General features: G+C 42.0%; 1 protein-coding gene across 1 annotated transcript in view; it reads right to left on the reverse strand.

Annotated features, from left to right (window-relative positions):
• Nucleotides 1–11491: 11491 nt before the first annotated feature.
• The window catches only part of atp6v1ba (ATPase, H+ transporting, lysosomal, V1 subunit B, member a), a 61100-nt gene continuing 53844 nt past the window's right edge, over nucleotides 11492–18747 (reverse strand). Inside the window, exons 12-14 of the mRNA XM_080205841.1 lie at nucleotides 16908–17012; nucleotides 16121–16250; nucleotides 11492–12744 (exon numbers count right to left, since the gene is read on the reverse strand). Of these exons, the coding sequence (XP_080061967.1) occupies nucleotides 12602–12744; nucleotides 16121–16250; nucleotides 16908–17012 (378 nt within the window). The 3' untranslated portion in view covers nucleotides 11492–12601. The remainder of the gene's footprint in view (nucleotides 12745–16120; nucleotides 16251–16907; nucleotides 17013–18747) is intronic.

The raw sequence follows: 18747 nt of genomic DNA on the forward strand, positions 1-18747 counted from the left end.
TGATGAGTCCACTGTTATTTGTCATTTATATTAATGATTTGGTTGAGAATGTAAGAGGCATGGTTAGTAAGTTCGCAGATGACACCAAGATTGGTGGCATAGTGGACAATAGACAAGGTTATCTCGGATTGCAACAGGATCTTGACCAGTTGGGCCAGTGGGCTGACAGATGGCAGATGAAGTTTAACTTAGGTAAATGTGAGGTGATGCATTTTGGCAGATTGAACCAGAGCAGGACTTACTCAGTTAATGGTAGGGTGTTGGGGAGAATTACAGAACAAAGAGATCTAGGGCTACATGTTCATAGCTCCTTGAAAGTGGGGTCACAGGTGGACAGAGTGGTGAAGAAGGCATTCAGCATGCTTGGTTTCATTGATCAGAACATTGAATACAGGAGTTGGGATGTCTTGTTAAAGTTGTCCAAGACATTGGAAGGCTATACTTGGAATTCTGTGTATAGTTCTGGTCATCCTATTATAGAAAGGATATTATTAAACTAGAAAGAGTGCAGAAAAGATTTTGCTAGGATGCTACCGGGACTTGATGGCTTGAGTTATAAGGAGAGGCTGGATAGACTGGGGCTTTTTTCTCTGGAGCATAAAGGCTGGGAGATGACCTTGCAGAGGGCTATAAAATAATAAGGAGCGTAGATCAGCTGGATAGTCAATATTTTTTCCCAAGGGTAGGGGAGTCTAAAACTAGGGCGCACAGGTTAAAGGTGAGAGGAGAGAGATACAAAAGTGTCTAGAGGGACAATTTTTTCAGAGGGTGGTGAGTGCCTGGAACAAGCTGCCAGAGGTAGTGGTAGAGGTAGGTACAATTTTGTCATTTAGAAAGCATTTAGACAGTTACATGGGTAAAATGGGTATAGAGGGATATGAGCCAAATGTGGGCAATTGGGATTAGCTTAGGGGTTTGGGAAAAAAAGGTGGCATAGACAAGTTGGGCCAAAAGCTGTAAACCTCTATGACTCTATAATCAATATTGTGATGTGTGAATCTTGAGGCAAACATGGAATTTGCTGATGAGCAACCAGATAGAAAAATCAGCCAATGACATAATTGTAGCACAGACCAGTGCGGGACACAATGAGCCAGGCCAGTGCAGGAGTAAATACTCCAAAAAACTAGGTGCATACACTGCCATTCAGTGTATTTCTGAATCTCATTCAATTTCAGAAATAAAAGTCCACTTCCTTGCTTCCCCTCATAAAATCAAACAAGTTATTGCAGTAAATTCACATGGGTGGAGTGTCCATTGAGTCCAAGCCCAATTTCAGTGACTTTGCCTGGAAGGATTCCATCCTTTGTCCAAGAAGAGACTTTCTGATGAAGTGATGAAGGCTAGAATATCAGCATGTGACTAGTTGCAGCCATTGCATCGGAGCAGCAATGGTCCATTTTAAAAAACAGAATTTAAACATGAGAAAGAAGGTCAGATTTTTAAGATTTTCGTGCTTCATCCCTTGTTGGCATGGCAATTTAAATAACTTCTACACTTCGTAAAATCATCAATTACATCATGATAGGTACAATCTTGAAAGAACACATTTTTAATCATTAATATTGTTGAACTTGTCAAATGTTCCTGCCTAATTGTACTTCTCAAGTCATTTTTACCTCTTTTCAATATAGAAAAACAAATGCTTCTGGAGAATATTATGACAGGTATTGTTTAAAAAAAATTGAGTGGTTTTCATGTTTGGTAAGGTTGCCTGCAAACCATCAAATACAAATCTGTACCAATCATCTAGTGATCTCAAAGCACAGACCTCATCATTATCAATAAATTGAATAGATTGTTTCACTTCATCTTCAAAAAGATTTATGTCTATGTCCTCCTGGTAAAATTAACTTAATTTGTTATTGCAGTGGCTTTTAGTCAACTTCTGTTGAAAATCAAAAGATTCACTTCTATTCTGCAATTGCACCATTATTGTGTCACAAAAAACACTGAGTCTCAACAAGGATCTTCTCTCTCTTTTAAAGTGATGTCACTGTCTCTAGTTTTCAATCAGAAAATAACTTTCTGCATCCTGTACACTTCTCATCAGCAGAGGGACCGGTATTTTTGCTAATGTTAGTGCTCTGCTTCCACCAAGCTATGTGTGTCACAAAACTTTAAACTGCAGCAAACAATTGTGCAGCATTCAGTAAAGCTATGTCAACATTCTGCAGTGATTTGCTGATGGCATTAATTATTTAAAGTAAACAGTTCCACAAAACAGTAAAAACAGCAATGTTGTACTTTTCAAATTTCTCTGCTGAAGAGCTTGTTTCAGTTTTCACGCACTTGTTTTTTCTGAATTTGATGTGGCTATGTCTGATGAGCATTCCTTTACATCAACAAAGTTCATTTTCAAAACCAAAACAGCGGTTACGGACGATCTGGTATCACAAGTGCTGTTGACCATCAAATGTTTTTCATGTGCCTGCTCCAAGCATGATTGCAACATATTCCACTCGTGTGAAAACCAAAAAAAGGCCAACAAGTTTTGAACAAAGTCAAAAAGATGTACAGCTTTCTCACAGGTTTCAGTCGTAGCATTGCAGATTCAAGTATTGACTGGAACACGGGATGAATAATAAGAACATAAGAAATAGGAGCAGGAGTAGGCCAACTAGCCCTTCGAGCCTGCCCCGCCATTCAATAAGATCATGGCTGATCTGTCGTGGCTCAGTTCCACATTCCCGCCCTCTCCCCATAACCTTTAATCCCCTCTCTTATCAAAAACCCATCAACCCGCGTCTTAAAAATATTTAGCGAGGTAGCCTCCGCCACTTCAACGGGCAGAGAATTCCAGAGATTCACCACCCTTTGAGTGAAGAAGTTCCTCCTCAACTCCGTTCTAAACCGCACCCCCTTTATCTTGAGGCTGTGCCCCCTAGTCCTACTATCCTTTCTGAGCGGGAAGTGTCTCTCCACCTCTATCCTATCCATCCCATTCATCATCTTATACGTCTCAATGAGATCTCCCCTCATTCTTCTAAACTCTAACGAGTACAAGCCTAATTTATTCAGCCTCTCCTCATAGCTCAACCCCCTCATCTCCGGCATCAGCCTAGTAAACCTCCTCTGCACTCCCTCCAAGGCCAAAATATCCTTGCGTAAGTACGGCGACCAAAACTGCACACAGTACTCCAGCTGCGGCCTCACCAATGCCCTATACAGCCGCAGCAAGACCTCCCTACTTTTATATTCAATCCCCCTCGCGATGAAGGCCAGCATCCCATTCGCCTTCCTGACCACTTGCTGCACCTGCAAGCTGGGTTTTTGCGACTCATGCACAAGGACCCCGAGGTCCCTCTGCACCGTCGCCTGCTGCAGTTTTTCTCCACGTAAGTAATAATCCTTCCTACCATTATTCCTACCAAAGTGGACCACCTCGCACTTGCCAACATTAAATTCCATTTGCCATTTCCTGGCCCATTCGCCCAGCCTATCTAGATCCTTCTGTAGACTCTCACCACCCTCCGCACAATTTGCCTTTCCACCAATTTTGGTATCATCAGCAAATTTCGACACCCTGCACTCGGTTCCCTCCTCCAGATCATCTATATAAATGGTAAATAGCTGAGGCCCCAGCACCGACCCCTGGGGCACTCCACTAGTCACCATCCGCCAATCCGAATAGCACCCATTGACCCCCACTCTCTGCTTCCTATTTGACAACCAATCCTCTATCCACGCTAACACCCTAACCCCAACTCCATGCCCCCTGACCTTCTGCAATAATGCACAGGGTTTTTCATTGTTTAGTCTTGCTTGTAGATCTGAATCTTTTCCTGCCATATTTGCAGCATTGTTGAACCTTTGCCCATGACAATTTTTGACGTTCAAACTCAAATTTACAATAATTTCCAAAACAGTTATCCCCAGACACTCAAATGTAAGACTGTAGTTGGACAAATCACTCTAGAACTTCCCTATTGCTAGTCACATATCTTAAAATTAATGTTATTGGTGCACATAACTCACGCTGGTGTTGAATGAACTATTTTGGAATATTATTTACATCTTTTATATTATTAGTGAATTAGCTTCGATGAATGTTTGGATCCTTTAATAGTGTTAGGGAATAATTTGCAAATGTAACAGTAGAGCCTTGGAGGTTTCTTGAAAGAAAAATAAATCAACCAATTTCTAACTTCTGTTACCCTATTTCTCCTCACCCTCAGAAAATGGGACTTATGAAGACTTCTGTGTTTTAGGCGTGATTGGAGAGGGTTGAAAAGAGGGGGAGTGGTGCTCTTAGTTAGGGAGCAGATCACAGCGGTGCAGAGGGAGGATAACATGGAGGGAATTGAGTCTCTGTGGGTGGAGTTGAGGAATAGGAAGGGGGCCATTACTATGCCAGGAGTGTACTATAGGCCGCCCGACAACCTGCGGGCAGTGGAAGAGGGTATATGTAGAAACATTTTGGACATGTGTAAGAAGAACAGGGTTGTTGTAGTGGGAGATTTTAATCTCCCTGGGGTGGATTGGAAGTTGCATAGAGCTGGGGGTTTGGACGGGGAGGAATTCATAAGATGTGTATTGGAAGGATCCTTGCAGCAGTATGTAGATAGCCCGACTAGAGAGGGGGCTATACTGGATTTAGTTCTGGGCAATGAGCCGGATCAGGTGGTTGAGGTTGCGGTAGCCGAACATGTGGCTAATAGTGACCACAACACTGTCTACTTTAGGATACAAATGGAAAAAGATGACAGCTGTCCTAAGGGGAGGGTGCTAAATTGGGGGAAGGCTAGATACAGCCGCATTAGGCAGGAGCTCAGGGATACAGACTGGGATAGGTCGTTGAAAGGCAAGACCATGTTAGGCATGTGGGAGTCTTTCAAGGGAAAACTGCAATGGGTGCAGGAAAGGCATGTGCCGGTTAGGAGGAAGGATGGGAAAGGTAGGATTAGAGAACCGTGGATTACTAGAGATATAGAAGACCTGGTTAGGAAGAAACGAGAGGCGTATGTCAGGTCTAAGCAACTGGAAACGGAGAGAGCATTGGAGGACTACAGAGAGAGTAGGAGGGATCTCAAAAGGGGAGTTAGGAGAGCAAAGAGGGGGCATGAGATGGCTTTGGTAGGTAGGATTAAGGAGAATCCAAAGGCATTTTACTCCTATCTTAAGAACAAAAGGGTGGCTAGGGGTAAAATCGATCCTCTCAGGAATAGACGAGGGGAATTGTGCTTAGCGGCTGAGGGAATGGGGGAGATCCTGAATGAATATTTTGCGTCAGTATTCACGAAGGAGAGGGGCTTGATGTCTGGTACAGTCATTGAGGGAGCGGTAGACCAATTGAACAATCTATCGATTACGAGGGAAGAAGTGTTAGGGCTTTTAGGTAGCATTAAAACCGATAAATCTCCGGGGCCCGATGGCATTTATCCTAGGCTGCTTAGGGAGGCGAGAGATGAGATTGCTGGGCCTCTGACGCAAATCTTTGTCTCTTCTTTGGACACAGGTGAGGTCCCAGAGGACTGGAGGATAGCAAACGTGGTACCGTTATTTAAAAAGGGTAGGAGGGATAGCCTGGGTAACTATAGGCCGGTGAGTTTAACGTCAGTGGTAGGCAAGTTGATGGAGAGGATTCTTAGGGATAGGATGTACGAGTGCTTAGAGCGTTGCAAACTGATTAAGGATACACAGCATGGCTTTGTAAAGGGGAAGTCTTGCCTTACGAATCTGGTAGAATTCTTTGAGGAGGTGACAAAAACGGTCGACGAAGGATGAGTTGTTGATGTTGTCTATATGGATTTCAGTAAGGCGTTTGACAAAGTCCCTCATGGTAGGTTGGTAGAGAAGATTAAAGCTCATGGGATACATGGCCAGGTATCTAGATGGGTAGAGAACTGGCTTGCAAAGAGGAGTCAGAGAGTAGTAGTGGAGGGGTCCTTTGCTAGCTGGAGGTCTGGCACTAGTGGTGTGCCGCAGGGCTCAGTACTGGGACCTCTTCTCTTTGTAGTGTATATAAATGATTTGGAAGAGGGAGTAGGTGGTGTGATCCGCAAATTTGCTGATGATACCAAGATGGCTGGATTGGCGGGCAGTGAGGAGCAGTGTCTGGCAATATAATGGGATATCGATAGGCTGGTGTGTTGGGCAGATACATGGCAAATGGAGTTTAATCCGGATAAATGTGAGGTGATGCATTTTGGCCGGAATAATGTAGGGGGGAGTTATATGATAAAGGGTAAGCCCATAAGGAGTATAGAGTCGCAGTGAGACCTGGGGGTGCAAGTGCACAAGTCTTTGAAGGTGGCAGTGCAAGTGGAGAGTGTGGTGAAGAAAGCCTATGGTATGTTAGCCTTTATAGGAAGGGGTATAGAATATAAGAGCTGGAGTCTAATGTTGCACTTGTACAGAACGTTGGTTAGGGCGCATTTAGAGTACTGCATCCAGTTCTGGTCGCCTTACTACCAGAAGGACGTGGAGAATCTGGAGAGAGTGCAGAGGAAGTTTACCAGGATGTTGCCTGGTATGGAAGGACTGGAGTATGAGGAAAGATTGAATAAATTGGGGCTCTTTTCCCTTAAAAGACGGCAACTGAGGGGGGATCTAATAGAGGTGTATAAGATTATGAAGGGAATAGATAGAGTAAACAGAGGTAAGCTATTTCCTATGATAGAGACACATAGGACAAGGGCCCATGGACTTAAGGTGAGGGGGGAGAGGTATAACACAGATATTAGAGGGAGGTTTTTCCACACAGAGGGTAGTGGGGGTATGGAACGCTCTGCCAAGTAAGGTGGTGGAAGCAAACACACTAGTCATTTAAGAGTAACTTAGACAGGCACATGACTGGGTTGGAGATGGGTGGATATAGGAGATTGTTTTAAATAAGGGTCATTAGCATTGGGGAGTCCCTGGTAAGGCAAATGGATGTGGTACAACAATAATGCTTTTTTTCTCTTTTCATTGACAGGTTTTAAGTCGGTCCGCCTTGTGTCCAACGAGGGGCATACACGCGATGGGTCGTACTTGGGCTGCTGTTGGTTGTTCGAGATTGGCCTTGTGCTTCATAAGAACATAAGAAATAGGAGCAGGAGTAGGCCATCCAGCCCTTCGAGCCTGCCCCGCCATTCAATAAGATCATGGCTGATCTGTCGCTGCTCAGTTCCACTTTCCCGCCCTCTCCCCATAACCCTTAATCCCCTCTCCTATCAAAAACCCATCAACCCGCGTCTTAAAAATATTTAGCGAGGCAGCCTCCACCACTTCAACGGGCAGAGAATTCCAGAGATTCACCACCCTTTGAGTGAAGAAGTTCCTCCTCAACTCCGTTCTAAACCGCCCCCCTTTTATCTTGAGGCTGTGCCCCCTAGTCCTATTGTCTTTTTTGAGCGGGAAGAGTCTTTCCACCTCTATCCTATCCATCCCATTCATCATCTTATACGTCTCAATGAGATCTCCTCTCATTCTTCTAAACTCTAACGAGTACAAGCCTAGTTTATTCAGCCTCTCCTCATAGCTCAACCCCTTCAACTCCGGTATCAGCCTAGTAAACCTCCTCTGCACTCCCTCCAAGGCCAAAATATCTTTGCGCAGGTGCGGCGCCCAAAAATGCACACAGTACTCCAGTTGCGGCCTCACCAATGCCCTATACAGCTGCAGCAAGACCTCCCTACTTTTATATTCAATCCCCTTCGCTATGAAGGCCAGCATCCCATTCGCTTTCCTGACCACCTGCTGCACCTGCAAGCTGGGTTTTTGCGACTCATGCACAAGGACCCCGAGGTCCCTCTGCACCGTCGCCTGCTGCAGTTTTTCGCCTCGTAAGTAATAGTCCTTCCTACCATTTTTCCTACCAAAGTGGACCACCTCACACTTGCCAACATTAAATTCCATTTGCCATTTCCTGGCCCATTCGCCCAGCCTATCTAGATCCTTCTGCAGACTCTCCACACCCTCCGCACAATTTGCCGTTCCCCCAATCTTGGTGTCGTTAGTGTGTGCCTAAACTGGACCAGATACTGGGCAAGATGACAGCTCAGTGACTATCACTGATTGCTGTGCAGACACATGGATTTGGGCCAGTGTCTGTGGGGGTTTGCGCATTCTCCCCGTGCTTGTGTGGATTTTCTCTGGTTTCCTCCCACACCCCAGAGATGTGCTGTTAGACTGATTGGCAGTAATAAATTGTCCCTAGTTTCCCTCAATGTGGATGGACATTAAAAATTTGACAAGGGTCATGAGGGGAGTGAGAACTGGTGGTGTTAAGATGGCGGCACGGGCTCGTTGGGCCTGTTTCCATTCTTTGTTCTAATCTGCTTCCAGCCCCCACCTCCAAACTTTTTCCTCATTGTCCATGTTTCTTATGTTTTCTGGTTTGTTTAACATGAAATATTCTAACAGATTTTAGTCATAAGGCTGTGTCTCAGGGTAGGTTTCATCCCTCCCTTCAACAGAAGAAATATCTTGTAGTTCCATTGCCATTTCAGATGCACTTTGTTCAACTTTTTCAGCAATGTGATTTCTCTGATAATTGGCAAGGCTAAGTCATCAAATAATTCACCCAACGTTTGGTGGATGAAGATGAATATGCAGTTTATGCACTAATCAACTTTGAACTTTTTAAAGTAAAATAACAAACTGTCTTTTTGCCAAGCTTTGGCCTCTTGCCTCATTTACAACTTCCTGCATTTTTGAGTGCTAAATTGATAGTGTTGCTCCACATTGAATGATGTTTCTTGATTTTAGTTGTGAATTTTATGAAAGAGCAGGCATTTTTTGCCCCCACCCTCCCTTAGTCCTGGGGAGCAGGGGGGTGCGGTCAAGTCACCCCTCTGCTCTCCTCTGCAACCAGCACCTCATTCAATGACCTTGCCTCACTTCTGGCTGCCCAGCTTTGGCCTGGACGTCAAAATCACCCTGCTGCTCCCTTAGACCACCAGTGCCTCACATCAATGCTAGCTGCCTGACTATGGTCTCTTTGTCAACCCACTGCCTTTTTCACAAGAACACATCTTCACCTTAACTGCTACCTCTCTTCCTCCTAGTCACCAACAACTTCGGGTCAGTGTTTTCCGCTTTAAGGGGACTCAACATGAGTCTGGTATCGCTCTGCATTGCTGCAGCAAATGCATAGCTATCAGGCCCTGACTGGTGGCCAAGAACCACCCAGAGACACTAGCAGCAAGGCCTGCCACCCACCCCCATGATTCTTTGCCTAGGCACAGTATGTTTCATTGTCCCAAATGGTAGAATATTTACTGGAGTCCCCTTATGCTTGTATGAGTTCTTTGAAATACTTAAAAAAAAAAAGAGTATAAGTATAGGGTTGTGGAAAAAACAAGACCAGTACATCTTCAATTCCCTTTTAAAAATTATGACTGAATCTGCTGCCATCACCCTTTCAGGCTACTGACAATTCCAAAACACTCCTGGCTCATCTTCCACATTCTACCCATAGTAAACTTGAGGTGACCCAATACTCTGTTGCCCATGTCGTAACCTGCACCAAGTTCTATTTGTCAATACATTCCCAACCACGGACTTGCATTTCCTCTTGGTCATTATAGTGCTCCTGTCAAGTACTATGGGATGAGTTATATTAAAGGTGCTATACAACTACAAGTTGCTGTTGCTCTGGTTCTTTTGCAAATTCTCAAAATGAATCTTCTGATTACTAGCTTGCATGCCAATGTAAACATTATTGCCATATTAACTACCAAAACACTTCAAATTTTTGAAAACCTTTTTTACAGCTCAAAGGAGAACAATCTCAGCTTTTCTAGTCATTCTGATTGAGCTCTTACATCTCTGGTACTGCAAGTCATCTCACAACACCTGGTTAAAGTTGAACATGGGTTTACTTGAAATCACAAGCTTTCAGAACGCTGCTCCTTCATCAGCTGAGTGGAGAGATAGGTTTCACAAACATGCATTCATAGACAAAGACAAGAAACTTCAGAATGTTCTGAAAAACACAAAACCTGGTTGTATTCTTTTTTGAGTGACTAAATTTGATTTTTGTTTTGTTAATGGATGGGCATTGTATTTATTTGAATAGCAATCCATTAGAATCTTATTTTATTTGGTATGTTACTTGTTTAGTTAAAATTCCATTAGCTAAATAAATAAGTTGTGTCCATTTTAGAGTGTCAGGTATTTGATAGTTAACCACTAAACATTACTGAAGAAAAGTTAACTTTCCCAAACACTGAACAGATTACGAGGTGAGGTATTCTTCTTTGGAGGATTTGGCGTTACTTCTCAAAAGGGGGTCAACATCTGTATATATGCATGGGTACATTAAACAGTCAGATATCCTGACCAACAGTGTTAAGACAAATAATGCTAAGCCAAATTTAGATCCGCCCTGGTACTCAAAATATCATTGTGTAAAAGTAACAATCTTCTACAGTAATAAATCTGTTCACTATTTCAAAGAACAGCATGGGAAACAGGCCCTTTGGCCCAACGAGCCCACGCCACCATTTCAAATTTGAGTTCCCTCTTCCACCTGTGACCCTTGTCTATGCTTAATGGCACTCCACATTAGAAACCAGATTGAGGGGAGACTAATTTAGGGACAATGTTACACCAATCAGCCTAAGAGCACATCTTTGGGGTGTGGGAGGAAACCCACGCAAGCATGGGGAGAATGCGCAAACTCCCACAGATACTGGCCCAAATCCATGTATCTGCACAGCAAACAGTGATAGTCACTGAGCTGTCATGTTGCCCATCAGCTGGTCCAGTTCAAGCATACACAAATGATGTGAAGTACTAGGCTACTCTTGAATCATCCAAGAGCAGCCCTCGCACGGCCCACCGCGTGTATGCCCCTCGTTAGACAAAAAGGCAGACCAAAGCACCTGTGGATTAAAAGAGAAAAACATCAATAACATGAACATCTTATGCAAACATTCAAGGGAATCCCCAGAAGCTCAAAAGTAAAACAGAAAATATGTTGGAAGGTCCATAGGAATCAATTGATTCCCAGGAATGTCCCAAGGCCCTTGATCCTTATTTAAAACGGTCTCCTATATCCCTCCATCTCTATTTCGCTCAGGTGCCCAAGTATCCCTTAAAAAACTCCAGCGTGCCTGCCTCCACCACCTTACTCGGCAGTGCATTACATACCCCCATAACCCTCCGTGTGAAAAACCTCCCTCTAGCATCCGAATTATACCTTGCCCCCCTCACCCTAAGCCCGTGGCCCCTCGTGATATTTGTTTCCAATCTAGGAAAAAGTTTACCACTGTTTATCTATACCCTTCATAATCTTATACACCTCTATTAGAACCCCCTCATTCTCTGTCTTTCTAAGGAAAACAGCCCCAATTTACCCAATCTTTCCTCATAACCCAGTCGTTCCATACCAGGCAGCATCCTGGTAAACCTCCTCTGCACTCTCTTCAGGATCTCCACGTCCTTCCGGTAGTAAGGCGACCAGAACTGGATGCAGTACTCCAAATTTCGTATTATCTACTGCAAAAAGGTTGCACTGTAGCCAAGTTTAACATTTTTTGATAACAAGCATTTTGAAGTCTAGCTTTTCCATTTTTAACTTTATTTCATGTCTGTTTAAATTGCACAAGTACATGGAACAGAACAGCAGAGTACACACATTCAGTCCTCTACAAGCCAATTTCCAACACAGAAGTTTTTATACAGAAATAATCAGTAGTTTCAAGACATTTATAGATGAGGCCCAATAGTTAAAATCAGTTTTGAAAGAAGAATTAGTGAAAAGGAACAAAAACTCATTTTCTTGTATAAGGTACACAAATCAAACATTACATTTGGATTGACATTCAGGTTGCTAACTGATCTTCCTACAATGGGCAAAATTAGCAGATTGAAATCATGATTAAAATCAATCACCATTATAGTTTTAAATTTTAAACTGTAAACAAGTGGAATGCATCTCCGTACCATACATTTTATTCCCTATTTTTCACCACTATTATAGTTATAAATACTTTTAAAACAAAAGAAAATGCAGGACATAGTTAAAGCAGATGTATTTGCATGAATTAATTAATTTCACCATAATTGACCAAGAAAAATATTTATACAGTGCCTTATATCAAAATATCTTCCACGCAGTTAATTATTTTTGAAAAACACGACTTATGTTGGCAAACATACTTTGAATAGTTAGTGATTCAATATGCTTGGTTACAAGTTGCACAAGAATAGAATTTGACATTTCCTAATTTTGAAAATCCTAATAACTCTCTAATTAAGATAAATTAAGCTTGGTTAGCTGATGCAAATTGTTACATTAAATCTTTCAATATCTAGTTTCAACTTTTATTTTTACGATGAAAATGTTTGTCCCTTTGATCAATTAAACCAGTTGATCTCATATCCAATAGATACAGATAATAAATCTAATCACACTGATAGAGAATGTAAACAAATTAATTGATGTAAACACTTCTGTAAGTTTTAGCATGCTCACAGATCAATATTTTTTCAAATAATATTTTGTGGATTCCAATATAATACCTAGATCTGTATATATTTCTATCTTTACAGTACAAAACCATGGATCTATATAAACAATTGCTGGAGTGTGCCAGGTATAGAATGCTTCAATACCAAATGTACTCTTACGAAGTTTGAAACATCTTCCATTCTTGAATTTGGAATTTCACTGATGTTTAGCAGAATCCCTTGGATAAAACTCTGCCAGTGTACTTTGAGGGATACGTTTCAGCATCTCCTTAGGGAATATTCGGAGCAACTGCCAGCCAATATCCAAAGTTTCAAATACGGTTCGGTTTTCATATGAACCTGGGAGAAACAGAATAAATGTCCCCTCCTTTGTTAGGCTGTGGTTTATATGCTTTCCAAAATCTAAAAAAATTAGCATTGCAGAAGAAATAATCATCTTCTACAGCTGTAAGTTTGCTCATTTTCATACTGTATCTACTGCAAAAATTGTTGCAGTGTAGCCAAGTTTAATATTTTTGACGACATTTTAAGCATTTTGAAGTCTACAGATGAAAGTGCTAAGTGGTAAAAATTTTATGTTTAAGGGAAGCATTGGCCTAGTGGTATTATAGTTAGACTGTTATTCCAGAAACTCAGCTGATGTTCTGGGGACCCAGGTTTCAATCCCACCATGGCAGATGTTGGAATTTGAATTCAATAAAGAATATTTTGTTGGGCCGAAGGGCCTGTTTCCTGTGCTGCGTTGTTCTAATATCTGGAATCTACTGATGACCACGAAAGCATTATCGATTGTTGGAATATCCATCTGGTTCACTCATGTCCTTTAGGGATGGAAACCTGCCTCTTTACCTGGTCTGACACATGTGGCTCCAGAGCCACAGAATGAGGTTGACTCTCAACTGCTCTCCATGGGCAACTAAGGATGGGTATTAAATGCTGGCCAGCCAGCAACACATGTCCCAGGAATTAATTAAAAAACTTAAAACAAATGTGTTTATGAAGCAGTAGGACCAGATAGGATGCATCCAAGGTTACTGAGGGAAGTGAGAATGGAAATTATGGAGAGGCTGGCCATAATTTTCCAGCATTCCTTAGACTCAAGAGTGGTGCAAGATGGGAGAATTGCAAATGCTTGTTCAAAAAAGGATGACAAGATAAACCCAGCAACTACAGATCAATCAGTTTAATCTTGGTGGCAAGTGAGCTTCTAGAAACAATGATCCAATACAAAATTGTCACTTGGACAAATGTGGGTTAATTAAGGAAAGCTGGCATGGACTTAAGGGGCAGTCTTGTTTAATTAACTTATTGGAGTCTTTTGATCAGAGAAGCTTGATCACAGCAAAGCCTTTGATGTGATGTCCAGGAACTTTCCAAAGACATGTGACAAACTGCCACACAGACAAGTGGGCAAATTTATAGCTCGTGGATTAAAAGGGTCAGTAGCAATATGGATATGAATTTGGCTGAGTGCCAAGAAACAAAGTAATGGTTAATGGCTGTTATTCAGACCAGAGGAGGGATTTTAGTCAAGCTCCCCAGGGGACCCATGCTCTTCCTAAAATAAGTTAATGACACAGATTTCAAAATTTGCAAATGATGCAAAACATGTAAGCATTGCCTACTGTGAGGAGAGTAGTGTAGAAATTTAAAAAACAGGTTGAAGGAAGGGTGCAAAAGTGGCAGGTGAAATTCAAGGCAGAGAAATCAATTCATTCTGGGGGGAAAGAATGTGGAGAGACAATGGTCTAAAACCACCAACAGTGGCAATGTTTTACTGACATGATGGTGCTGTACATTTCTTCTGGAATATTCTGGGGCAGGAGAGCAGGGGCACTTCATCCGCCAGTGGAGGGGCCGGGATGCTTCATCCCTAAAGGAGGGGTGGGAGGGTGGGTTGGCTTGGCTCAACTCTGGGGTTGGTGTTGTGAGTGGGTGGGGCGAGTTGGTTGTCTCTGGGTCGGTGAGTTGGCTGAGGTCTGGGATGGGGAATGGGGGAGATTAAGTCAGCTCGGCTATGAGATTGAGTGAGTTGGTTTAACTCCAGAAAGGGGCAAGTCAGTTCATTGTGGATGAGGGGTGCCAGCAGATCACCAAGATTGATCGAAGTTGAGTTGGCATGATTGGGTCTGGAGAGTGAGCAAGTCAGGTCTTAACAGCAAGTCTGGTTGGATCTGGCATGCAAGATGGAATGTAGTTGGTTTCAGTGTGTGAAGTGCAAGCAGGTAGTATGGGATAGTTGGGCATTAATTATCTAAGTTGGGTCAGATCTGAGAGTCATGGTGAGGTCAGACATAGATGTGGATATACACAGCTGTTACATCAGCTTCCCACATAATTCCATACATCAGGATCTCTGCAAGGTCCTCACGTACATCTTCTGGTATATGTTTGGTCTCCGACAATCTGGAGACTGGAAGATTTGGGTCCACATAAAATAAGGGATAAGGGCACAACTCTGAAGGTTGTGTAGGAGAAGATGGACCTAGGTACATATGTGCATAAATCAATGAAGATGGCAGGATCATTTGAGAGCAGAGTTAGTAAGAACATACAACATTCTACACTTTATTAAAAGGACCACTGAGTATAAAAGTAAGTTATGTAAAACTTGTAGATAACTTGGTTCAGCCTCATCTGGAGCATTATGTCCAATTCTGGGCATCAGTTTAGGAAAAATATGCAAGCATTAGAGAGTGCAGAGAAGATTCGTGAGAATGGTCCTAGGGATGAAGAACTTCAGTTAAGTGGCTGGACTGGAGAAGTTGGCAAAAAAAGCAAACTATTAAAAATCTCGCCTATTGTGGTGACCAGGAGGAGAAATAGGCTGGTCAGCAGTTTATTGAAACTAGAATCAAGGCAGCAGGATGTCAAGGTCAAGATAAGCTCAGAGCAGTTATGAAATGAGATGAGAGAAATTAAAAGAAGGAGCAAGGGCCTCCTGCATGAGAAAAGTTTGGCCAAGTAAAGCTACATGTTGCTTGCAGGTGCAGCAGGTGGTCAGGAAGGCGAATGGGATGCTGGCCTTCATAGCGAAGGGGATTGAATATAAAAGTAGGGAGGTCTTGCTGCAGCTGTATAGGGCATTGGTGAGGCCGCAGCTGGAGTACTGTGTGCAGTTTTGGGCGCCGCACCTGCGCAAGGATATTTTGGCCCTGGAGGGAGTGCAGAGGAGGTTTACTAGGCTGATACCGGAGTTGAGGGGATTGAGCTATGAGGAGAGGCTGAATAAACTAGGCTTGTACTCGTTAGAGTTTAGAAGAATGAGGGGAGATCTCATTGAGACGTATAAGATGATGAATGGGATGGATAGGATAGAGGTGGAGAGACTCTTCCCGCTCAAAAAAGACACTAGGACTAGGGGGCACAGCCTCAAGATAAAGGGGAGGCGGTTTAGAACGGAGTTGAGGAGGAACTTCTTCACTCAAAGGGTGGTGAATCTCTGGAATTCTCTGCCCGTTGAAGTGGTGGAGGCTGCCTCGCTAAATATTTTTAAGAAGCGGGTTGATGGGTTCTTGATAAGAGAGGGGATTAAGGGTTATGGGGAGAGGGCGGGAAAGTGGAACTGAGCCACAACAGATCAGCCATGATCTTATTGAATGGCGGGGCAGGCTCGAAGGGCTAGATGGCCTACTCCTGCTCCTATTTCTTATGTTCTTAACTTATCTTGGGTTAGTTTAGTCTTGTTTATTGTGTTAGTGAGATAGACACATACCTTGTGCAATGAAGTTCTTCTCAAATTTCTGCAGAAATTCTAAGTAAAGGAGGTCATCGGGTGTGAGAGCTTCCTCACCGACCACAGCTTTCATGGCTTGGACATCTTTGCCAATGGCATAGCAAGCATACTGTGCAGACAACATTTCAATAATGCTAAATTGACAAAGGTCTTAAACAAATTATAAGATTAAAATCTAAATTACCATGTTTTACATGTCAATTTAATTTTCTTTAAACTTCAGTGTCTTGAAATACTTACTAGAAAAATAATTTTCATTTATTTCAAGCAAACGTTATCCTTGCTGTGATGATACCTGTCCTGAGGTAAACAGTTCCATTCATGTAACAAGTGGGAAGTACCGACTCCGTCTACTCTCAAGCTATAAATATACTCTGTCCTCTACTCACCATCTGCATTTGGGGTAGTTGTGGTGTAGACTCTCATCTACTACAAACTAGGCCAAGATTGGTTCAGTTACTTTTTTCTTTGGATGCTGACAGCTAACACAAAATGGAAATTTTGATTTCAACCTCAAGTTTCAGAAGTGAAAGGATGGTATCGTAATTCATTGCTAGGAAACATGTCAGTGAACAACTGTGTAAAATAAAATCACCAAAATGTGATCATTTTAACTACATTGTGTTGTATAACTTAAACACAAAATTAACTCTTATTTTGCCATTTCAGCTGGTCAAAAAGTAGCAAGACAAAGGCACGTGTTACAAGATGCATCTCAATTTTGAAACCCTTGATTTCAGGTATCTAACAGTTTAAAAAGCCTTACCAGCTGATTAGACACTTCAGGATGATCTTTCCGTGTCATACCTTCCCCAATGGCAGATTTCATTAATCGCGAAAGAGATGGTAAGACATTAATAGGTGGATAGATCTATAACAAAGCAGTTAAAAGTTGGTAAATGCATTTCCCCTCAGAAGGATATATATACAATTTATGCATTGACGAATTAGTGGTGTTTCCCAAATGCAGTATTTTCAAGGAGACAAGCATTTTGTGGTAGGTAACAGAGTCACAGTACATATCCTGTAGCAAAATACGGAAAGTAAGGCGTGTCCTCAAACTAGAATCTCATCTATCTTTTAAGAGCTTGAACGGTTATTTTTGTCCACAACCAAATTATAATCTGCGTATAGAACCTTTTAAAAAGATGTTTAAATTTCTAATAACTGACTGAAAAGGGTCACACACCAAGATATCAAGTTTCAAGTCTGAATGAAAACAATGTTCTTTAAACACCATTTATAATGTAACTTGTATTCTAAACTACAAAGAAATTCCCTGTTTAGTTTCAACACAAACAACAATTCATTGCCACAGTTACACTTTATACCATCTCTTAAATGGACACTTCACTTTCCTGGAACCAGTCCAAAGCTATTCTCTGCTCCTGTTGGCTTACTTCCTTTCTCATCTGGGTAACTTCTAAACCCAGAACTGACTTTCACTAGGAGGGCTACACAAATTCCTTCCCTCTAGCCAAAATTGAGCAAATCTTCCAGCCTCCTTTAAATCTTGACAAATTTGATCTCTTTGATCCAAGTAGAAGCTCCTCCCACATTCTGACTAATGTGATGACCAATACAATCTCAGTTTTGCTGCTTCAGGTATAGAACTGGCTGCCTCAACTCCTACTCTCTATCCCTCTGATGGCTGCAAACAAACTCATGACTAAGAGTTTCAGGAATACTTTAAAGTCTGCAACCCAATACTACTATGACTTCTCTTCCGAAAGCATGGAAGTGTGAATTTCATTAGCCATGTATCCAGGTAGAAATGCTAGCTGGCTATCTTCTGGATTGCCAACTCCATCTTATCTTGGAATTAAAAATGATGTGGAGTTGCCAGCGTTGGACTGGGGTAGGCACACTAAGTAGACTCACAACACCAGGATTAAGTCCAACAGGTTTATCTGGTAGCAACAGCTTTCGGAGTATCGCTTCTTCATCAGGTGAATGCCAAAATAAACCTGTTGGACTTTAACCTGGTGTTCTGGAATTAAAAAGACAATTGAAGAATAACTATTTATAAAATCTGACATTATAACACCTATGAGATTTGGAGCCTAATAGTCTTCCCACAGATAGCACTGCTACTCTTTCCATTACCTAAGCATCTTGCATCATCTTCCCAGTGAGTTAATCTGCACCGCCTAGCTACAAAGTCAACCAGACTTGTCAGGCAGCATTCACAGGTCACATGATTCCCCTTCATTTCCCCATTTTATCTTAAAAGGAGCAGTCCTAAATCACAATTTTATAAACTTTGTATTTGTAACAACTTCATTTCTTAAGTCTTAATTTGATCAATTGCTTTGCATGTATCTGGTTCACTATGTTGACGCAACATGCTTTCATTGCCATCTCCCTCACCCCAAAAACTGATTTAAGCCAACCCATGTACAGGGGAAAGGAGCAGTCTTCTCCTCTTAATAAAAGTGAGAATTCCAGCCCTGGTAGCAACCAAATAGTACAAAACATAATTATGCTTACAACTGATCAACATTAAACATACAACAAGAAATTAGTAGCAGCCACAAATTAATTTGTTCAAATTATTATAACATAATAACACATTCAGTACTTATGATCAAAATCAACCATCTCTC

Source organism: Carcharhinus amblyrhynchos, chromosome 17 (genome assembly GCF_965287045.1).
Source record: "Carcharhinus amblyrhynchos chromosome 17, sCarAmb.v2.hapA, whole genome shotgun sequence".
Lineage (NCBI taxonomy): Eukaryota > Metazoa > Chordata > Chondrichthyes > Carcharhiniformes > Carcharhinidae > Carcharhinus > Carcharhinus amblyrhynchos.